Source organism: Microtus oregoni, unplaced genomic scaffold (genome assembly GCF_018167655.1).
Source record: "Microtus oregoni isolate MIOR12 unplaced genomic scaffold, Mior012 000024F_ref0000369, whole genome shotgun sequence".
NCBI lineage: Eukaryota > Metazoa > Chordata > Mammalia > Rodentia > Cricetidae > Microtus > Microtus oregoni.
The window spans coordinates 31,704,461-31,729,723 of NW_024543083.1; the positions used below are offsets into that span (position 1 = coordinate 31,704,461).

The window sequence follows — 25,263 nt, forward strand, 5'->3', positions numbered from 1 at the left end:
ATTCACAATAGATTATTGAAAAAAAGAAACAGAAGAAATAAACATTTTGATACTGGCCAACTGCAAATAAATATTTTTCTATTACACATGCGCGCGCGCGCGCGCACACACACACACACACACACACACACTAGTTGAAAGGGAAGAAGAAAGAAGGAGCAAGAATGGAACACTGAGGAAACAGAGGGACTGAGCTCTGGAATGATGAAAAAGAAGATAAACCAATTAGTACTATATGCAAGTTCCTCCCATAAAATCACAGTGAACCTTGGAAATCTGGGGTTGGCGGGAGTGGTCTAAATGATGTCTCTAGCAGGAGACTTCATCCAGTCTTTTCAGAGGACTTATTAGCACTGAAGTCAATTAACTGACTGCAAGCTGGCCATGCTCGTGAGATCTTTCTAGAAGAAACAGATTCTGCTCTGTATGTGCGACGCATACCCAGCTTCCCAAGCCCCTTTCAAGGATGTGGGTTCACTCCGGCATTTGGGCATAGCTTTCTTTACTAAACTGTGCATTCCCGTGAGAGAGGGAGCATCCCTGCGTAGTTCTTCCCCCTAATCCTGGAAACCGCTGAATATCCCCTTTTCAGCTGGGAGGATTTCTGCTCCCCTCCCTCCAGGATCTTAGTAGGCTCTGCACCAATTCTACGCTGTCCCTTCCTGTTTAAAGTGGCGAAAGGCTGAACACTTCCATGCGTGAAAGTGGCCTGTCACTCTGTCCCGCTGTGCAGCTGTGATTGGCGGGAAGGACAAGTCCTCTGGCCCCACCCCCGACTGTCTTTGCCGCGCTCCGTGGGTTTTTTGCAAAGGTGGAGAGCCGTGATTCCGGCGCTTGGACTCGGTGGAGCAGCATTTCCAATTTTGACTGCTGTTCTTCCTCGACCAGTGAGTCAGAGCCAAGAAAAGCCGAGTCTTTTCTTGCTGAAAAAGCTTGGGGGAACTGTTGCTCAGGACCTAGGCACTCCTGACGCATCATATCGATCTCACTTCCTTCTATGGCTTCACTGTGAAATCACTTGCATGTTTGCAGCTCTGTGAATCCCTCTTCTCAGGGCTCAGAGGAGGGGTCCAGGAAAACATCAAGTGTTCCAAAGAGAGAACGCTGCGGGAGCTGTCTGAGGTGCTGAAACCTTCCACGCGTTTGTCTCCGCCAGCCCTAAGGGTTAGATGGCACATTTTCATTTCTGCTTTTCTGGTCCCTCATGCCTCAGATAAGACTCTTTCCAGGTTCGTGAATATCGCTCCGTATCATGGCCCACGTGAGACACTTTCGGACACTAGTTTCTGGATTTTACTTCTGGGAAGCTGCACTGTTACTGAGGTAAGTCCTCATGCATTAACAATTTCATTAAAAGCTCAATACACCAGTGCATTAATCTGCAACCACTTGTTAATGAGGAAGCTGAGAAATGTGTGATTGTGCACTGACTTACCGAAGCTATCCTTTAAATCATACTTTTCTGTTTAAAGGAGCCTAGTAATCTCTCTATTGAGACCCCTAGAAACATGTAATTTCCTGTTATTTTCACTGAAATCTCCCCACGGTACTGTTTAAAACCTAAAGATTTCAAAAACATAGGTATTTTTCCTTCTCACATATTTCTATTATATTATTCTTTGCAATGGTTAATTGTGTGTTCTGAATATTAATTTCTTTTAAAAAGTTATGAAACATTAAGAATTTGCAATTGGGGCATTGTTAAATTAGAAAGAAAAATATAGAACATAGGCACTTACTGATCAGAGAAATGTCATTTTTAATAGGTGCAGAGACTGAGTTAAAAGGGGGACTTAAAGGTACTACTTTGCAATGACCTAATTCAATACATGAAGGCAAAATCATTAATAAACCATCAAATATGTCCTGTGCCTAAAGTTGTCTTTTGGAAGCAAGCAGCATAAAGGGCCTATCAACTTGCAAAATTATTGTGATATGACAGTTTTTGCTATGCTCCAATCATTTTAGCAAGGCTTTCTTCTTTACAATTACTTAGACGAGACTAAGGGATGCTAGCTGGGAGTTCAGATAACTGAGACCCCATTTTTAGTCAAATACTGTTTAAAAACACAATTGTTCACATAGATTTTTAAACTAGCAACATTAATTTTAAGTTACTATTGTCATATAATTACTGTGGAATTTTCACTTTTCAATAATGCCAAATTTAAATATTTGGAACAAGTGAACTGGTTAAGAATATACTGGTTTCTATCTGGCGTAAGAATTCTTCCTTGTGACAGTAAATCAAGTTTTAATCTTATGGAGACCTTAAAATGTATAACTCGCGTGAGTTGCCTTACAAAAGTCATACAGTTATGGAATGCCTGTATGTAATATGTGAATGATTAAGAAGAAAACTGCATTTTGACCAAATGTTGACAGCCTTCTATACTGAGGGAATTAAAACATTCCAGATGACAGTATATTCAATGAAAAGCTCTTTAATATGATTTTATAAATTTCTGTAACACTTAGTTGGTAGACATTATATATTGTGAGCAAATCAAAAGTACGTAGGGCTTTCACATATATGAAAATACTATGGAAAGTGGCACAAGGTTCAGATTATAATAAACTGATCATTTTTTCATGATATTTTCCACTATAGTCCTTCATAATGTTTATAACAAAGGTGATACTATGAATTTTTTAAAAAGCAATAGTGCTTATTAGATGTAAATTGATAGTTGGTAATTAAGACATATTAGTCAATGAAGTAAAATCTGTGTAATGACAATTCATTATAATCTTATTATTGTAACTAGATATGATGTCTTCATCATTGGGTGTTCAGATTTATGATATTATCACTGAAATTTGCAAAAATCAATTAAATAATTACAATTTATCTTCAATAACATTAAAAAATTAAAAATTTAAAGAACAATCCAATCATAAATCTTTAGCAAAGGACTCCTCCAATGAAGAGTTTATTTCATACTTAAATTCTTCGCCAATTTTCTTTCTTTGAAAAGAGAGGAAAAACTTTATCCAAAACTGAAATCAGATGAAAGTAGGTCATTGTTCTTTGCAAACTTTAATACCATATGAAAAATATTTTCACTCCCAGTGGTGGTTCTTAAAAGAGGATTTCTATAGGTATGAAAACTCACCTTACTGAACATGATGTAGTCATGGAAGTTATTCTTTGTGAGCTATATCTACTTGAGATGTATTAGTAAAAAAAGAAATATGTACTTCGTTACTGTTAGCTATAGTCAGGCTACAGTCCCATTGAGCAGCGAAATCATTACCTTCACATATTTTAATGATGTCTTAGCAACCTCTTTGCAGGCAATATAGAAGCAAGTGTAACAATCAAATACCAAATCATTTATAATGGTCTGATTCAAATCACTTACACAGGATTTTTTTAAGATTATAAAAGTTTTCTTTAAATAGTATATACATTTCTAAAATAGGCATATACATAAAATTTAGATAAGGTTTTCAGAAAGGAAACATACCCTTGTGAAGAGATCCAGACCCAGAATTATCAATAACACAGAGGTGCCCATCCGAACCACCATTTCCATCATCACCTTGCCCAAAGGTAATTGCTATCCTATTTTATGCCACAAATATATTTTTCTTTTGTACATTATAAATAAATAATAACTTGTATCTGATTCATTTTTCAGAACACTATGCTTGTATGATTATCCAGAGGCCTGAAAGTAGCATGAACTTATTCTCATTAAAGTATGGTGTACTTGTATGATCACAAGACAATCAACTTATCCATTGCTCTCTTAATGAATTCATGAATTATATTTAAGGACTGGTATGGGCTAATGTAATTCTATGGTGATTATCCTTGAAGATCTTGTGTTTGCGTGTGAGTGTGTGTGTGCACATATGCGCACGTGTGTGTGCATGTATGTGAGTACTGTGTATGCCCTGATATTTTCTCTAGAAGAATTGCTGGGTCACAAGGCAGGCATGAGTGTAGTTAGATGAGCATAGTAAAGTTTGGTAGATGCTGTCATCTTCCCAAAGCACTTGTACCTAATTCTATTCCTATACGTAATGTCTGAGTTCCTCTTGTTTACTAATACATAACTAGATTAATACTAAGACATTATACAAATGTTTAGTGTTTTCCTATATGACTATTGAAAGACTATAGATTTTTTTATGCTTAGTAATTAAGTTTAATAAAATCAGTCAAAGTTATGATAATAAAATATTTATTACCACAATATAATCACAATTATCTATGAGGAAGGCAAGTCAGGTTTGGGATATTTTTTAAAAGATGGCTCTTTAAATAAGTTTATGTTTCAAACTTATATAGACATAGAATATTAATTTCTAAGTGTTGAAGGTGTTAAAGTTTTCTAGTTTTGCTAAAATATTGTTGTTTTATTAAATACTTCTCTAGGGATTTTAGTTTTCATCTTAATATAAATCAGGAACAAAATGTCACTGTTCAGTTCTCTTTGAAATGCAGATTGGTGATGATTAAGAAGGGCTTGCAGAATAAAAGCCAAAAGCAGAAAACCTCAAACAAAATTTTCTTTAACGTAGTGAACCACTGATTACACCATTTAATTTCTTTTCTTTATAGAGGACCAACAGAGTCTTGCTACTTGAATAAATTATTACATTTTCTGGCTAAACCTACCTGTGTAAACTTCAGAGATCAATGCCAATGAGAAGAAAATATGTCTTAATGCATTACTTCAAAATATTTTCTCATTTAAAAATTTTGGTTTTTCTTTTTATTATAGTCCAGAAGATGAGAACAATCCTTTGAAGTGGTCTTTCTGGGGAGACCTGTTTTCTTATATAACATACTGAAAAACAACATATTTTTAGAGCATAAACTTATGTTTTATTACATGGGCTATATAGACTCAATAATTTTTATAGTTTTAATGAATTATACTTCAATAATAATTATTCTGCTTATATATAAATTATATAGAGATGAATCATAGCCCAGCACTCTGTCCTATCTGTGTTGCATGTAACAGAGCAGATACTCTATTCTTCTATACACTTTATTCTTTTTTATTCACACGATTCCATACCAAGGTATGCCAATCAACAATTGTGTTCTCATGTATAATGTTAAGAATTTCAGTAGGATTCATTCACCACATTCTATACATGTGGTTGTGTGCCAAACATGGCTAGTTATGCTCATTTGGGGAGCTGTTGCGTTGAAGCATAAGACTTGGAGCACAGAAGAGAGTGTGAGGTGGAGAGCATCAAGGGTCACGAAATGGGCAAACTCTGTTTTCTGGAACATGAGGTGGCAAGCTATTGATAGGCTTGATGGTTGATTTAGATTGTGTCAAATATACACTCAGTGAACCGAAAAGAATATTTTTGAACAATAGGTAAATTGTATTATACAATGTATGTTTAAGGAATGGTGATTGACAAAGTTACTAGAAGAAAACACAGTTTATAATTTATGATCAAATTCTTCTTGTTATAATTATTAACATGGCTGACATAATAAAATGTCACGGATGGAGAAATGGCTTGGATCAAGGTGCTTGTTGCTAGACCATATGGTCCAGGTCATAATCCTAGAATCAACAGGGTAAAAAGGGAGAACAAACTCCTAAACCTCCTCTGACCTCCACACATGTGTTCCAATATACAAATACTTAAAGGAACATAGACACACACAAGTAAATAAATTGAATTATAATAAATTCTATCTGACAGGGAGGTAATACAGTAGAATTAAATATGAATAAAATTAGAATAAATTGACATAACTCAGTTGCTATTGTAGGCATATTAGATTAGAACTTGGATCAAAATAGGTATGTATTTCTCTCCTCCAGAGACAGAGTTTCCTTCAAATTTATAAGCAATGATTGGATGTAGTGTCATCTTTGTGGCCTGAGCCACTCAAGAGTCTGAGATAGATAGGAGAGTTACTTGAACCAAAAGAATTTCCTGGTTAGCCAAATTAACATAACAAAATTCAGTGTAAAAGCAAGCAGGTAATCCTAAAGTTGATAATATGAACTAGTCTATCTTGGTGATAAAATCCAGTAATTGAGTTACTCGGGAGGTCTAAGAAAGAAAAACTGGAAAGTCAAAATTTTTCTGGGCTACAGAAGTTGACTCTGTATTAAAACTAAAATAAATAAATTTAAAATAAATAAGTAAAATAAAGCTGTGATATAGTTTAATAGTAGAACACTTGCATAGTAAGCACAGGTACTTTAATATGCAGTACAGAAATTTAAAAAGTCAAAAAGATGCAAATACGGACATAACTTTTTTGCTAGAAAAAAGTATTTAAATGGACATTTGCTTTATATTTAAGAAACTACATTATTTTTTCTTCAAAAATTTGCCTAAAATATTAGAATCCCACTTGATATCCTTGCTAGGACTGCCCTTTTCTGAAGAGAAATGGAGAAGCTGCTCTGGGTTAGAGGGAAGATGTCAGGAAGAACTGGGGGCATGAAGGGAGGGGAAACTGCAGTCAAGATTTAATGTATGAGAGAAAATAAACTAAAAAATAGACATGAGAAAGAAAATACATAAATGTTCAATGAGGTCGGAACACAGAGACCAGCGAAGTTAAGAAGTGTTTTGCAGCCAGGCGGTGGTGGCACACGCCTTTAATCATAGCACTCTGGAGGCAGAGACATGAGGATCTCTGTGAGTTCGAGGCCATTGTTGTCTACAAGAGCTAGTTTCAGGACAGGCTCCAAAGCTACAGAGAAACCCTGTCTCACAAAAAAAAAAAAAAAAAAAAAAAAAAAAAAAAAGCATTCTGATCAGAACTCTTACACTTTGTGACATGCACAATGGATCCTCACTGCTTCTCCTACCAAGCTCCACTCTAACTCTTTCCCGAATGTTTTTCTTTATATTTGGGGTGAAGTTAAAAAGACATAAAGGCTAAATTTATTAGGACTGTTAGAGTGCCAATGGATGGAAGAATTTCAAAGGCAATTGGTCAAGGCATGCAACCACACACATTTTCTACATCAAATATAGCAAACCTGGAGATAGTTCTGACCATTTTAAAAACTTACTAATGTGTTATGATTTAGGCACGGCTTGCGGATAGCTGGGCCATCTAACTCTTACCTAACTATGAGAACATCTTAGAAGCATTTACAATGGAGAGACAGTCCTGAAGATTTAAAAATTCTCCACATTGAGGCTTTTTTTTTTAATTTGGAAATAATAATATGTATTTGTTTCATAATTTTAATAATAAAAATGCTTTAATAATATAAATTAAAATGTTATTCTTTCTCCTATCCAAACTAAGCTTGGTTTCCCTACATATGCATATGTAAATATTAGAACCTGAGTTTAGGTTTTATTTATTTTTTACTATTTTTTACATTTTAGATGAAATTCCTGCTATATCTAAACCATGATTTAAATCACGAACAGTTTTCAGTCTGTTGTTCCATACATGAAGCTCAAACATCGCAGGCTAATATTGCTTCGAAAATTATACCTGGATACTTCTTTGGTTTTTGTTAAAGTGTGTAGAATAATGGTTACATTAGCTTTCTAAGGTGCTAAGAATGCAGATGTCTAGTACCACACCTGGCCTTTTTACAAGAATTCTAGAGTTTCAGATTCAGATCTTCTTATTTGGGTATCACATGCTTTACTGACTATGCTATTGCCCAAACCCCACATTTACTCCTGATAATGCATCTGAATGAGAAAGAAGAAACACAACTGGGAGACCACCCTGAACCCGAGGAAGATATTAATCAATTGTTAATTAACATATTGAAGGTCACTCTTAAATTTCTCTCAAGTCTGTTACAGCTCTCATCAGAGTCACTGGCATGCTTCCTGGTCCCTAGATAAAGGGAGAAATGATGACAGCATAGGATATTTGTTTCTTCTTTTAATCTCTCTCTCTCTTTGTCTCTCTCTCTGTAAATATATATATATATCTATATATATATAGATTTAGGTCCAAGATACTATTTATTTATTTATTGCCAATAATCACTGGAAATGTAACCATAGAAAACTGCCAAAAGTAGTAACAGTTATAAACAGTGAAAAAAGCAAGACACGTTCAGGTCTGGAAACAAACAAAAACATCTTCCTAAGGAAGAAGAAAATTTAAATGTACACAGAGCTCTAGATGGGACCTGAGAAGGAAGAAAAGAGGGAGTACTATTTCAAGTGGAAGCTGTTTCATTAGCATGGACAACACTTCAAAAACAAAACAAAACAAAAATTAGAGGGTATAGTTAGCTTCATAGCGTCATTTCTACCACAGAGGCCCACATATTTTTTAAATAAATGCATACATTATGCTATTTTTGGACTACCCTCTCCTAGAAAATCTGTAGGATATCAACAAGTGCTTTTTAAAAACATGTTTTCTCTATTACAAAATGCTTTGTTTGCTTTCCCTTGAGCATAAGGGAAGATCATATTCCGAAAAGCTCTAGAACTTTTGAAAACCATGTGCTATTGCACGATTGCAATCCCAGCCCTAGAGAGGAAGAGACACATGATCCCAAGGATTAATCGGCCAAAAAGTCTAGCTAGATTGATGAGATCCACATCCCAGTGATAAGCCTGTGTCAAAAATACATATGGCATCTGAGGGCAATGTGCAACATTTTCCCCTGGCATTGGCAGGCAAGCATACACATGTACACACATCCAAACCCATAGGATCCTGCATACAAACAGATTTATGACACATACCACACACATACACACGTGCACACACATGAGCACACACACAATTACACATAAATTTATGAATTCTTATAATGCTAAAAATGTGATTTTTTTTTTCTTGACCAGAGTTTTTACAAATGAAGATATGTCAGGTAACCCCAATTCTGAGGACTTTTAAACAGGGTTTCTTTATAAACTACTTACTTGCTAATAATAACTCTCAGATGCATTGAATGCTATATCTATAACTTATTCAATGATCCTCTAATAAAAGATTTTTCTTTAGTCCACTGACATACTAAAAATACCTTTCTATGTACAGCACATCATGCAATCTAATACAAGTAAAACTTATTTGTTTCCTTTTTGCCTCTTATTTTATGTACTGGGAAAAATAGAAGCATCAAGGATTATCTAGATTAGACTATTGTGCATCTTACTCTTCTTCAAGTTGTTGCTTTGTAAGGATCTTAAAATACTTGAAAAGACTTTTGAATCTCTTTTTTCTGCCTTAAACCCTTGGGATTAAGGATATCTCTTTCTTCCTAAAAATCTTAAACAGTGAGTTAAATCAAAGACAGTGATTCTACAACTCTCTGCTGATGTCTTCAAGACTATAGTAGAGTTGAATCTTATTTTTATCCTGAATATTTCTCTTTAACTAACATCATAGAAAACTCAAATTTTGCTTTACTTCAAAAATTCAAAGTTCTTATCATTTTCTCTGCACCGTGTTTTCCATATATATTAACACAGAGTTGAATCTGTATTGGAAAAGTTTCATGGGTATAAAATATATCAAAGAGCTAGAGAAAACAAAGATCTAGGCTCTGAGTGCAATGTAAAAGTATAAGCCTTCGTAAGAAACAGTTAGCTTATTCTAGATTCTTTTTTCTAAAATAGCACGTCTTACATTTTTTCTGCTCCTGAATTCATTTGTGAGTACACATCTAAATAAGAAACTTGGAGACAATACTCCAGGTCAAACTTCATTTCTCGTTTTGATAGGCTCAATGACCTTTCTAAGGAGGAAGTGATTGTTTTAGCTATGCTACTTTTAAAGTATAATGTATACAACTGTACGCATCTACAGAATACATTTTTTTGACTGACATGATCGAAATGTGAGCGTCTTTCTTTAGCAGAAATATATACTGAGCATTGCAGTGATAACTCCTTATTTATTTGATATATATGGCCTGTATTTTAAAATATATTTTATAACAAATATCCACTATAGTCATACATATAAGAGCTATTTAATTATAACAAAAATTATCATTAAGGTCAGATGGCATTCATTTGTGAGGAATTCAAGGTGCTTAATAATATCAATTTATGGAAGTTGTATTTCTGTCACTTTTTAAGACAGAATACATTTAGGAACCCATGGTCTAGAACTCTGAATGCAGAGCAGGACACCTTAACGCTTATAGAGACCCACCTGTCTCGGCCTGCCAAGTGCTGGAATTAAAGGTATACACCACCACACCCAACTTTCTTTCAAAATTTTTAAAGAAAAAAACCTAAGAGTATGAGGAGGGCAAGGAATATTATCAAAATATACTTGTGAAATAGTTAAAAATAAATAAAAAGGCAGAAATAGAAGAAGCATGAACACGAAGTTTTGCTTGGTAGTTTACAAACCTTTTATCCTTTCCTTTTGCTGTTCTTGACATGGAATTGCTTCCTTGAGGTGTAGGATAAAGCAAAACAGAAGAGGAAGCTCAATTTTATAACAATCCCAAAGCTGTAAAGTTTCCCATTTCCCACCTGTACACTCAATACAGAAATTGCAGAGTTAGATTATATTTGGAAGTACCTTATTATCAGGGCTAGAGATTTTACTTTGTGGAACTCAGACTTTAGCTAGATAAAGAATGATTTATGGATCAATAAGAAGAAAGATTATCAGATTGAGATTTAGGTATGTCTCTCAGAAAAAAAAACACATAACTAAAGCAAATTGGGAAGAAAATAATTTCATCATTGAGAGAGGTATTCTGTATTATACAGAAATTATAGCATAAATATTCTAAAATTAAAGACAGGACCACACACACACAAGGAGGAAAAGATTTTACAACTAATTGCATGTGGAAAACAGAGAGTAACATAACATAATGATCATAAACACACACACATGCACACACTTAACAAGAATAAATGATAGCACCTGGGCAAAAATAACATATAAAGAAAAGTAAGAGTTGTGTAGAGAAGACTTGTGAATTAAGTTACTAAGCACACTACACACACTACACACACACATATGCACATACATAAGGAAACTGAGAAAAAGATGTAATATCCATTACTCTCCCAGTTAGTGAAGAACTTCAGAAGTGATTTATAAGAAATGGAAATTTGCATGATTGGATACCTATTATTCTGTGCAGAGCTTCTCATACTTAACAGCAAGCATTCAATTGTTATAATGAAAAGCCTGGTGGTCCATGTAGACCGCTGGCTCGTAGACTCTTTCTAGTCCCATATAGCATCACATACCCTGGGGACTGAACTATAGGGATTGGCAGAAAATACCTGCAATACATTATGACAAGCTGATGAGGAGAAAAAATTAAAGAGCCAAGACAGAGCTCTTGTTAGCTTTGTTTTACTTTTAATTTCTATTTATTTGACTATTTTTTAATAGAGAGGACTTGTTCGTGGCAGGAAATCTATGCAACCACTTAGAACCTTTCTTCTGTTTTGTCATGTACCTACCTAAAACTGGATAGAACCTATAAGAACTACTTACTATATAAAAAAATTGGCAGTTTGAGTTTGTTGTCTGTAGAAAACATGTCCATGAATTAAGAAATGCTTTGCATTTAGAAAGTCAGCAGAAAAGGTGAACAAAGACTCAGACAAAGGTGAAGAAGGGTTGTAAGACAATAGCTGAAAGGTAAATTTTGAAACACATGAGGTCAAAGTCTTTGCCACTAAAAATGAATGGTAGCCTAGGTGCATCATAGGCTGTTGAGATAGGAGAGGTTCTAGTTTTATAATTAAGACAATTGAATGGCAAATTATTCTTTTGAAATAAGAGGCCATGTTGTCTACTGTAGCATGATTAATAAAAACCCAGAGAAAGAAATTGGGGTTCAATATGTAGGTCAGAAAAGCAAAACAGCCAGTCACTTTCTTTTACTTCTACTTCAGACCGAAATGGTGATCCTGCCTCCAAGAATTATCAGAATGAGACGGTGTGAGAGCTGTCTTTTCCTGTTTCATATTCCTCTCTATTGCTGGGATTAAAGGTGTGGCTATTGGAATTGAAGGTGTGTGTTACTGTCTGTGGAGGTTTTACTCTCTGAACTTCAGGTAAGCTTTATTTGTTAAAAAAAAAAGAAATATTACTACAATCAACAAAGATGAAGATGAACAGTAAAGCAGACTGGGTATGGCCACTCAACTAATTATAAAAGCAGCTCTGTTCACTCTGTATCACTGCAATTAGGAACTGCTATGGACATCAGCAAAGACCCAGACTAGCATTGCTGCAGCAGATGGCAATTATGAAGGAGGAGGCTGAGGATCAGAGGGTAAGGTCTTTATTAGGCCATATTAATTTGGATGACAAAGTCATGAGTGGAACTCATGCAACCTCATTAACACCAACTGCTTATTTTTCCGAAAGAATGTCATATAAGGCTGCTCTATTGAAGGACAACAACAACAAAAGACAAATCTTCACTCTTACAAAGGTGATAGGCAGACCGGCTGTGCAGCACACCTCTAATAATAGAATTTGGGAGACTGGCAGAAGGTTAGCTGCAATTAAAGGTCATCCTGGAGTGTAAAATAAGATTAATTCACAAATAAAAAACAAAATCAACATCAAAACAAATTTAAAAGGAGGGGCTTAAAATATGACAGAGTTAATTAGAAACAAGATTTTTGACTAATCTTTCTACTGATAAAAATAATAACCAACTTCAACTTCAACCTCTTTACTTCTGTTACACTATTTCATGACTGCATGAAAGCTTGAAATCTGCAGCTGTATTTAGTTTTTTATTTAGTTTTGTCTGTTTGTTTGTTTGTGTGTTGACATGATCAGCCCATTGTCATAAAACAGTGTTATGACATGCTGTATTAAATAAAAACAAAGTCTTTTAATGCTAAGGTAGATAACTTCTGTAATAAAGGGCTAAATACTTTTATATCACAACACAAAAGATATGCATATAGGTCAAAGGATAAAAAGAGGATAAGGGTGAAGGCAGAGGTGTAGGTGAGGGCCTGTGAAAAAAGGAGGTGGGGGGATGTGGAAGTTTGTTATTCATATTGTATGCCAGCTTAAGTATTAGCTTGTAGTATAATGTGAGCATCCTTGATTGTGACTTTTTTATTTCACTTTTAATTCTAAAAATGAATGCCGTGCAATGAAAGTCTTGCAGTCTAGTTTATAATTTAACTGTTGAAAACACTCGTAATAAGTAGAGCTAATACATATACTCCTCAAGTGTTCCACATAATAAAACAGAAGTAATATTGCCAAACTTTTTATGAGGCTACAGATACCCCGATACCAAAACCAAACAAAGAATCAAGAATCAAGTAATAAAGAGTATTACAGACCAATTTTACTCATAAACAAGAATGCAAAAATACTCAATAAAATACTGCAAACCGAATCTAAGAACACATCAAAAAAATCATGCACCATAATCAAGTCAGCTTCATCCCAGAGATGCAGGGCTGGTTCAACATATGGAACTCTGTCAATGTAATCCATCATTTAAATAAACTGAAAGACAAAAATCATATGACCATTTCATTAGATGATGAAAAAGCATTCGACAAATCCAACACCCCTTCATAATAAAGGTCTTGGAGAGCTCAGGGATACAAGAAACATTTCTAAACATAATAAATGCAATATACAGCAAGCCAACATCAAATTAAATGGAGAGAAAAGCAAAACAATGCCACTAAAATCAGGAACAAGACAAGGATGTCTACTCTCTCTATATCTCTTCAACGCAGTTCTTGAAGTTCTGGCTATAGAAATAAGACAGCAAAAGGAGATCAAGGAAATCAAATTGGAAAGGAAGAAGTCAAAGTTTCATTATTTGCAGATGATATGGAGTCGCTAATAAGTGACTCCAAAATCTCCACTAGAGAACTCCTATAGCTGATAAATACGTTCAATAAAGTGGCAGGACCCAAGAACAGCTAAAAAAAAAAAAATCAGTAGCCCTCCTATATACAAATGATAAAGAAGCTGAGACGGGAATCAGAGAAACATCACGTTTCACAATAGCCACAAATAACATATAATATCTTGGAATAACATTAACCAAAGAAGTGAAAGACCTATTTGACAAGAACTTTAAGTCTTTGAAGAAAGAAATAAAGTAGAGAGCAGAAAGTCGAAAGATTTCCCATGCTCTTGGATAGGTAGGATCAACATAGTAAAAATGGCAATTCTACCAAAAGCAATCTATAGATTCAATGAAATCCTCATCAAAATCTCAACACAATTCTTCACAGACTTTGAAAAAACAATACTTACCTTCACATAAAAAAGTCAAAAAAAAGCAGAATAGCCAAAACAATCCTGTACAATAAGGGAACTTCCAGAGGAATCACCATCCCTGACATTAAGCTCTGTTACAGAGATACAGTAATTAAAACAACTTAGTACTTGCGTAAAAAACAGGAAGGTTGACCTATGAAATCAAATCAAAGACCTGGATATTAATTCACACACCTATGAGCTCCTGATTGTTGACAAAGAAGCTAAAATTATATAATGAAATAAAATATCATCAACAAATGGTGGTAACACAACTGGATGTCAACCTGTAGAAGAATGAAAAAGATCCATATCTACCCCCATGTACAAAACTCAAGTCCAGATGGATTAAAGACCTCGATATAAATTCAACCACACTGAACTGACAGAAGAGAAAGTGGGAAATAGCTTTCAATGCATGGGCACAGGAGACCACTACCTAAATATAACCCCAAACAGCACAGACACTGAGATCAACAATAAAAAATGGGGCCTCTTGAAACTGAGAAGCTTCTGTAAAGTAAAGGACACAGTCAATAAGACAAAAAGGCAGCCTACTGAATGGGAAAAATGTGGGGTTGCCACATCAGACAAAGGACTGATCTCCAGAATATATAAAGAACTCAAGAAATTAGACATCAATATTCCAAATAATCCAATTAAAAATGGGGTACAGAACTAAACAAAGAATTCTCAACAGCAGAATCTCAAATGGCTAAAATATACTTAAAAAAATGTTCAACACGCTTAGCCATCATGGAAATACAAATCAAAACAACTCTGAGATGGTATCTTACACCTGTCAGAATGACTAAGATCAAAAACAATAATAGCTTATGCTAACTCTTCCACTGCTGATGGGAATGCAAACTTGTACAACCACTTTGAAAATCAGTATGGCAATTTCTCAGAAAATTGGGAATCAACCTTACCTCAGAATCTAGCAATACTACCCTTGGGCACATACCTTAAAGATGCTCAATCATACTACAAAGGCATTTTCTCAACTATATTCATAGCAGCATTATTTGTAATAACATTGACCTGGAAATTACCTTGATGCCCCTCAACTAAAGAATGGATAAAGAAAATTTGGCACTCTTACACATTGGAGTACTACTCAGCTGTAAAAAGCAACGACATTTTTAATTTTGCATGCAGATGGATGGAATTAGAAAATACTATCCTGAGTAAGGTAACCCAGACCAAAAAATATGAATATAGTATGTACTCATTCATAAGTGGATACTAGCTATAAACAAAGGATATTCAGCCTATAGTTCATGATCTTAGAGAAGCTAAGTAATAAGGTGAACCCCAAGGAAAACATATATAGATCCTCCTGGAAATTGGAAGCAGACAAGATATCCTGACGTAATTGGGAGCATGGGAGTGGTAGAGAAAGGAGGGTGGAATGGGGAAGAGGAGGAGAGAAAGGAAAGTATGGGGAGAACTTGAGGGAATGGGAAAGTTGAGATGGAGAAATGACAGAGATGAGAGCAAGGAAAGAGATATCTTGATTGAGGGAGCCACTATAGGGTTAGCAAGAAACCTGACTCTAGAGAAATTCCCAGTAATCCACAAGATGACCCTAGCTAAGATCCAAAGAAATAGAAGAGAGGGGGCCCATTCTTGACTTGCCCTATAGTCAGACTGATGAATATTTTAAATATCACCATAAAAACTTCATCCAGCAACTGATGGAAACGGGCAGATACCCACATCAGAACGATGGACTGAGCTCCCAAGGTCCAGTTGAAGAGTGGAAGGAATGAAAATATGAGCAAAGAGGTCAAGACTATGAAGGGTTCACCATCTGAAAGAGTTTACCTAAGCTAATGGGAGCTCATCAACTACAGCTGGACTGGGAAAGAACAAGCATAGGACCAAACTAGTCCCTCTGATTGTGGTTGACAGTTGCATGGCTGGAGCAGACTGAAAGGCCTCTGGCAGTGGTACCAGGTTTTATCCCTACAGCATGTCCTGGCTTTGGGGGAAACAATTCTCTTTGGATGGATACCTTTCTCAGCCTAGATATTGCAGGGAGGGCCTTGGACCTTCCCCAAAGCAATGTGCCTTACCTTCTCTGAGTATTGGATGGGGGTGGGGAGAAGGTATGTGGAGGGAATGGGAGGAGGGGAGGGAGTGAGAACTTGGTTTGGTATTTATAATGAAAAAAAGATAGTTTTTTTTCTTTTTAAAAAACAAATAGAAAAGGAAAAGAAAGAAAAAAGAAAATACTCACAATACCATATCCATTGCTACAAATATGTGTTTAGCATTTTTAACTATAAATTTTTTGTTGTATTACTTGATTAACAGTTTGTTTTGTGTCATTTTTCCTCCTTCAAAGAACGTGTTAATGAGGTAGATGTAAGACTTTCTGAACCACAGGAAGAAATATCTCCAGTCTGTCTTAAATACACTAGATATACACCTTCCACTGCACTGCGCCATTCACATAAACATTCATAGTCGCACAAATGGGAAGATACATGAAAATCTGAGTACCAGTGTTCTATTGACTCAGTGCCATTTATGAAACACGTTTTTAGTATGATTTTATTTTAAATTCTCTTCACATCTTTTTCCTACATTATATATTTGGGGGATTTGCTTTATATATTCAAGATTTATATCTTGAATTTTACCTCACTAAGAATTTATTTTTAAGTGTATTTTAAGAATATACCTTGGTATAAGTTTAGTTGAAATAGCAATCAGTAAGTTTAAAATGAATTAATATTAGTTCTGCTGTGTATACTTCTTTGGGGCATTTCATTAACTGTTAAAATATAAGTGAAGGGCTGGGCAGTGGTGACACATGCCTTTAGTCCCAGAACTTAGGAGGCAGAGGCAGGCAGATCTCTGTGAGTTTGAGGCCAACTTGGTCTATGGAGCAAGTTCCAGGACTGGCTCCATAGCAACAGAGAAACCCTGTCTTGAGAAACAATGTGTGTGTGTGTGTGTGTGTGTGTGTGTGTGTGTGTGTGTGTGAAAGGTCATTTCAGATAGTCTCAGTCACTACAGATTGGTAAGGTTAAGAACAGTTTCCTTTCCTTTTTCTATAGTTTTTGTGCATTTTATATGTGATTTATTTGAGTCATATTAAAAAGAAATTTACATTTCTTTTTAAACAAACTGTGTGATTTTAAAGTACAGGAGGTACTTTTTTAGATAAAATTCAGAACAAAGACATCGTTCTTAGACAACTGCTCACTGTTGATTTTATATAGCATTTTTGACGTTAATCATCCAAAATATTATTGAAACCATCCTTAAAGATTTTGTTTTGTAAAAAAAAACTATTCGATGTGTGTTAAAGAACAGTGTTCTCTTGAACTGCCTCTTGAACAGTCTGCCCTTTATCAAACCAAACACTAGAAGATTTTTAGACTCTAAAGCAAATAGTATATTGGTGCTCTTTGTTCAACTCATTCCCCTGAAGAAAGATGCAGGTCCTGCCCTCAGCACTGAAGTTTCCAGTCTTGCAGAGAGTATAGTGATGTACTGTATTACATCTCAATAATGAACACCAGTGAAAAGTAGAGTTCCACACACTGCACAAGCTGTGTTCTGTAAGTGGTGGGTCAAGGAGGGGTCCTTCTGGCTCAACTAAGCAAAGAAAATGTGAAGTAGTATGACATTTAAGCAAAATAATTGATAAGATTCTAGCAAGGAAATTTCATAACCTAGTTCCCAGTGATCAGGACATAAAGATGGACACTTAAAAGAAATCCCACACTAGCTCAGAATTGAGAATAATAGAGGGCTATTTATTTAGGGGTAGACTCACAAATCAATATTCTCTGCTGGAAGGGAGAACAGCAACTGAATCTTGCAGCCAGAAAAGAGAACAGAGGCCATGCCCCAGTGGGCGAGTAACTTAAGGGCTGTACAAATTCCTACAGCAAGGACACACTCTGGATTGTGAGGAGTTGCTGTTTTGACTTCAGTGGGCCTTGTCCATAGTCTATCTTCCAGATGCATAGCACATCCTCGGCTCCTTTTAAAGATGTAATATTCATGGAGATGATGAAAACTTTGGTATAGTGTGGAATTCTGTATGTGTGCACACGTGCTTTTGTGTGATAAGTGAATGCAAACAAAATAAGGAGATTTCAAAACCAACCTGAAGAGATGAGAGATTTTGTGTGTGTATGTCAAAAAGAAAAGAAAACTAAATACTCTCTCCTAAAAGGAAAAGAGAGCCATAGTAATTATGAACAACGTTCCACAATATGCAATTCATCCTAAGAAGCCAGCAGAATTTCCTTTATAAAGGAAAAGTTAATTTTGATACACATTTCTCTTACCTGCTGGGAAGATACAGAATTTTGTAGGGTTGCAATTGTAGCTGCTAACACAATAATTGTCATGTCACTATCTTGAATATGTATTCATAATTTTTCATGCAATCACCATACTCATTTACTTCAAAACCGTCCCAGGGTGTTTATATGAATTTAATTTTGCTTTTTTAGTAATTAATTAGGAAATGCATGGCTCAGTTGTCAGTACAGAAATCCAAATGCTTCAGATAAATCTAAACTATTCCCCAGTAATGCCTGTGTCTCTCCTTAGAGAGCGTGACTAAAGCAAATGAAGCTTCTTTTCAGGACACATTCCACAATGATAAAATAGCATCTCAACGTAAATAAGTCGGGAATTTTTATATTTTTCAAGTCAAGGAAATTATTTATTATGGGCGTGGCACTTTCTTACTTGTCTATTGTGTGATTTGGCGGGGGGGGGGGGGGGAGGGGGGAGGAAGGAGAGGGAGAGAGGAAGAGAGGGATCTGGTCACACTCCCTCTCCCAACCTGTTCTACCACAGTAAAGATAAAGACTTCTGTATGAGCAGTTTAAGAGGAGAATCCAAGCACACAGAGCTCAGCTTTTTTCCTCCCTTTTTATCCCCACAAACTTTGTAGCAAACTGGGGTGTGGGTGCCTCAGATGAACCACGAACTATCCCCTTGAAACAACCTTAACAATTATATCCATCCTGTGCTTTAGTGTATACATTTCAATAAGAATATCTGTCACCCACTCACTTGTCAATCTAAATGTTAATTTTTTTTTACCAATTTTTAATGACATCTGCTCTCTGTTGAAATGAACACTGTCTGATTGCTAGTAAATGTGTCTATTTTGTATACACTGCTTACTCCCACACTATCTTCCATGGAAATTGTTTCTAAATGATTTTAATTCCTTCGTACCGCTCAAACATTAATGTGCTGTTAGATATCTACCTTATAAATGACCTACTAAATTTGCTTTTGATGAACCTAATGCTTTATTAAAAACATACACTTTTTAATATTATAAACAACGGTAAAGATGTTAAAGTTCAGCTATGCCCATTGTGTTGTTTGCTCTCCAATATTTTCTCAAGCGCATTCACTTTGACTTCCATTAAATTCCAAACAGTGTACCATTCAGGCAACACTGACCTCTTGATTGAAAAATAAAATGGCCAATTTTCAGTCTTTATCTACTTGGACTGTTAACAGCTTTTACTGGCAGGCTCATTGCTTCCTCCTCTTTGATGCCTTTGTTTTAACTGGCTTCCATGACACCTTGCTACACTGCTTCTCCTTCTGCCTCATGTATTCTTCTTATCCTGCTGGGCTGTTTCACGTCTCGCCTTCCACTTCTCTGTTCTGTGTTGTTTAATCTTTTAGTCTCAAGGCTTTAAATACATTTATAAACTAACGTAATATGATATAATAAATAAACATGTGGTAAACATCTTGAGTCCAGCAAGTGCCTTGATAAATTAAATCCCCAGCATGCTATTTGTTTCTGGTTTAGCATCCTCTGCTTGACTACAATGTGAATTCTATGACATAGATGTGTGGACCCATTTTGTTTACTGTAGCATCCAGAGAGCCCCCCAAAGAAAATTGAATATTTTCTATGATTATTTTAAAGGAAAAATGAATAAGTGTAGGTATTAAACAGCTCTTTTTTCCTAAGAATTTTCGCTTTTTTCTTGTTTGTAAAAGTCTCTTCTACAAATGCTGCTCTATTTCTAATCCTTTATTTTGAAATTCTTCCAAAGAACAATTGGCACACGGATTAAAACATCAAAACAATTTAAAGAGCAGCTTCATAACACTCCTCGGCACTGCATCCCATATGCTTGTGTTCCTGGAGAGCAGTATTTTCAAATGTTTGCTTCAATTTGATGATTACTTTCATACACTTAAATGATAACTTCACATTGTTTGTGATTTGCTTCACATTTTCTTTGCCTTTAATTTTATAATTATTTTTCTGTCTCTATTGACTCTCACCGAATGGTTATGCCGGGCAGATTTTTATGCCTATTTGACACAATATACCCAGAATTCTTCTTTTAGAAGGAACCTCATTTATGAAAAGGCCCACACGACACTGGCCAGTGGGCAAACCTGTGGTACATTTTCTTGATTGATAATTGGTATGTTGGGCTTATTTCACAGGAGTGACGTTGCCCCTGTGTGGAAAATCCTAAAAGGTCTAGGAAAGCAGGCTGCACAAGCCACTAGGAGCAAGTCAGTCGAAGCACACTTCATGGCCTCTGCCGTGGCCCTGCCTCCAGGTTTCTGTCTTGAGTTTATGCCCTGACTTCCCTGGTTGCTGGGCACATTACCAGCCATAAGATGAAATGAATCTCCTCCTTCCCTATTTGCTTTGTTTGTCACAGTGTTCATAACAGCTATAGAAATTCTAACAGAGACAGCGCTCTTTCAGTACATATTGTACTCCTCTTGCGCGCCAACCCGTCATTTTGTCTTTAAATATATATTATGTCAGCCCACTCCTTAGCAAGTGATTTCTTAATCTTCTGTAAGGCTTTTTGAGTCGATACTGTCTGTGGAAATTCTAATTTCTTTTTCTGAGTTAGATAAGCTTCTTCTTTTCCTTGGTTTGTTTTCTCAGTTTGTTCTAATGCAATCCCAAGGCTTTTCCAAATGGAGCTTTTGTGCAGGTAACAGGCAAACAGCTTCTGTTCTGGCTGTTTAATTTGTTCTCCACCTGATTTTAAAAATTGTCCAGAATTCTTATATAAAAGTACTGGTCAAAAAAATTTTTCATTAATTTGACTTATTATCTTGTAGCATCCACTAATAATAGTTAAAAAGGTGAAAAAAAAAACATTGTTTCAGTCTTTTGAATTTTTCTTTCAGAATTTATTTTTGCTTGAATAATTATTCAATACATGGATTTTTAATTCATTTATATATACATTTTCTATTTATTTTCTCTTACTGAAAATATTTTTTCATAAAATATATTCTAATTGTAGCTTCCCCTCCCCGAATTTCTCCCAGATCCCTCCTCCCTTCCCATCCAATCCACACCCTGTCTCTTCTTAGAAAACAATCAGTTATCTAAAGAATAATAATAAAATGAAATGAAATAAAGGAGGATAAACAAACCAAAACACAAAATAAATAAGACAAAACATACAAACCAACAAAAGGAAAACAAAGTAAAAACTTGTTTGTGATCTTGGCCATTCTTACAGGTGAGAGATGGAATTTCAGAGTTGTTTTGATTTGCATTTGTCTGATGACTAAGGATGTTGAACATTTCCTTAAATGTCTTTCAGCCATTTAGATTCCTCTGTTGAGAGTTCTGTGTTTAGGTCTGTACTCCATTTTTTTATTGATGACCAATTTCTTGAGTTCTTTGTACATTTTGGAGATCAGACCTCTGTCTGATGTGGGGTTGATGAAGATATTTTCCCATTCTGCAGGCTGTCGTTTTGTCTTATTGACCGTGTCCTTTGCTTTACAGAAGCTTTTCAGTTTCAGGAAGTCCAATTTATTAATTGTTTCTCTCAGTGTCTGTGCTGCTGGGGTTATATTTAGTAAGTGATTTCCTGAGCCAATGTGTTCAAGTGTACTTCCCACTTTCTATTCTATAAGGTTCAGTGTGACTGGCTTTATGTTGCAGTCTTTGATCCATTTGGACTTGAGTTTTATGCATGGTGATAGATATGGGTCTATTTTCATTCTTCTACATGTTGATATCCAGTTATGCCAGAACCATTTGTTAAATATTTGTCTTACACCTATAAGAATGACCAAAGATCAAAAACGCTGATGACAACTTATGCTAGAGATGGGGAAAAGGGAACAGTTTTGCATTGCTGGTGGTAATGCAAGCTGGTACAGCCCCCTTGGATGTCAGTCTGGTGATTTCTCAGAAAATTAGGAAACAACCTTCCTCAAGACCGAGTAATACCACTATTTGGCATATCCAAAGGATACTCATTCATGCCACAAGGACATGTGCTCAACTATGTTCATAGCAGCATTGTTTGTCATAGCCAGAACCTGGAAACAACCTAAATGCCCCTCGACTGAAGAATGGATAAGAAAAATGTGGTACATTTACAAAATGGAGTACTACACATCAGAAAAAGATAACATCTTGAATTTTCCAGAAAAATTATGGAGATATAAAATATTATTTTGAGTGAGGTAATGCAGACACAGAAAGACAATTATCACATGTACTCACTCATAGGTGGTTTTTAAGCATAAAGCAAAGAAAAACAGCCTACAAACCACAATCCCAGAGAACTTAGACAACAATGAGGACACTAAGAGAGACTACTTGTTCTATGGCATCTAGCTCTGTCTTAGATTCTGGGGATTCAAGCTCACATCTTAACATTTCATGCTTAAAACTATTATCAACTGAGTTCTTTTCTGAGGCCTCTACCATTTTGGAGATAGGGTCTTTCATTAAACAGGAAGCTCAATGAAGCCAGCTGGTCAGTAAGCAAAAGGAGTCCACTTAGTTCTGTCTCCACTATTGATATTATAGGCTTCTATGATGGCAGGATTCAAACTCAAGTCTTAGCGCAGTACAGTAAATACAGATTTAGTCATTTCCCAAGTTCTCACATTCAATGCATCTATTCTTCATAATAATTTGTTCATGCTTAGTGTAGTCTAAAAGTTTTGAAAATTTATTTTCGCCTGTATGAAGGTATTAAATATAATTTTCTGATAGATTCACACATGAAACATTTAGTTTAATGATATATTTTATAGAGCTACAGACTTAAGTTTTTAATTTGATTTTGGCTTATGTTTTTCATTGTGAGGACTGAAACAAAGTAATTTTAGGTTTTATAAATGTGCTCTACCACTGATATCTTCAGCCTGTATTTATAAATTTTAATCTAATTATGGTAAAATCTAATTAAAGACAATAAACTTTCTAGACAAAAAAATTATGGCTTCAAAATTGTTTAAATGAAATAAGAACAAGACAGTAAACTTGAGCAGAAGTCTCAAGAGGAAAGATAACATAACATTCAGATTTTCTGTCCTATTTTTCAAAATGTTTGGTGATATTCTAACTCAAATAGCAGATATTTTTATTGGCCTCTGAGACAGTATGAATTTTAGCAGTTGCGTGATCACATTTTCAGAAGCATAGTTGTTAGAAATTTATCTTTATTTCAGCTATTCTCCTAAAGACTGTTTGATAAAAAACAATATATAACAGGAAATCATATAATATATTAAAGATTTATTTTCAATCTTTGTCAACATATGGTGCTAACAAAGAAATGTCTTGGTAATTGTCCCTTACCCTTAATATAAGTGGCTTAAAATAGCAATGCATTTCATTAGCCTTATAGATTCTGTGGGTCAAGATGGCTAAGCAGTTTAATCAGGGGTCTTAGCTTAATTTCTCTTGAAATTACATCAAATCATTAATCACAGCTGTAGTCCCATGGTATCTTGGTTCTGGACAAAAACTCAGCTTGGGAGTTACTAATGTCTACTGGGAGAAGCTCTCATCTTCTTCCTTCTAACTTAGTGTCTTTATAGCAGGATCGCCTGCTTTCCCAGAGAGAGTGATCTAGGACCCTCTGTAAGGTGAAAGGAACAATACACTTTATTACTTAACAAGAATATTAGAGGTAAACCTTCAGCCGCTAGTCTAGTCAATATTAGAATGGATGGAGCAAATTAGAATAGCAAGTAAAAAGAATGACATGTTAAAAGTTACATATTTTTGAAATTATTGTAATTACCAATGCAAAATTTTTCTATTTCACATAAGGCAGAAATAAGTTTTAATTTCTGTAACTCTTTATGAATCTCATAGATTCTTCTCTTCTTTATCTCTGAGTAATGTGGTACCCATAATGTTCTCCAGCCTCTCTTGGCATTGTGCTGATACCCTTTGTCTCTACTCCAACTTAACTAACCTTCTTGACGCTCTGGTATTTCCTATGTACCTTTGTACCTAGACTGCGTAGTAAATTTTTTTTTTCTTGTCATCTGTCCTTTAAAGCATTTTTCTGTCTGAAATTCTGAACTACAGTCACCCTTCTTAATTATTTTCAGAGTTTTATACAGATAAATTCACTTTGAATTATTTAAGATATACTACAGGTGCAAAACCCATTTAAATCCATCTATTGAAAAAAATTCAGTCTCAACTCAAAGGTGTTTTTATGTATAGATTCAATGATTAAGTTTTATCAGATTCAACATCATGAACAAGAGTTTTAAAAAGGTGAGTAGACAAGAATGTCAGTTAATATCCACATAGGCAGTCCTCATTTTAATGTGACTTAAATCTCTCTTGTTGAAACACTTTCAACCAGGAATTGTATTCATGACCAGGGATGAGATAACTTGATGATTTTTCTGCTTATGTTGCTCATTCATTATTGAGGTTTCTCTGCATTTTATCTACTCAGGTTCTAAGATGCCACTATAGGCACCCAAGACATTTTACATGAATTATTTGTAGTTAATTTCTTTTGAGTTCAGTCAAAGAGCTATGGTGTAAAATGCAAAAGGAAAACTTTGTCATAAATTCTGGATGTATTAATAAACATATTTATACATTGTGCCATTTGTTTTCTGTGAAAAAAAAATGTGTATTGCTTTTAAGTCACAGTTTTCATACTGATAAAAGAGTGTCAGGCTTACCCAAAGTCAAACAACTAGTTAGTGACAGGAAAGGAACACAAAGAAGGCTCCTGGCTGTGCATCTGGAGCATTTAATCACTGTACCACAAGGCCTTCTGTTCAATTACCCT

General features: G+C 35.2%; 1 protein-coding gene across 1 annotated transcript in view; it reads left to right on the forward strand.

Annotated features, from left to right (window-relative positions):
* Positions 1-833: 833 nt before the first annotated feature.
* The window catches only part of Glra3 (glycine receptor alpha 3), a 138,336-nt gene continuing 113,906 nt past the window's right edge, over positions 834-25,263 (forward strand). The window contains exon 1 of the mRNA XM_041673841.1: positions 834-1,323. Within this exon, the coding sequence (XP_041529775.1) occupies positions 1,253-1,323 (71 nt within the window). The 5' untranslated portion in view covers positions 834-1,252. The remainder of the gene's footprint in view (positions 1,324-25,263) is intronic.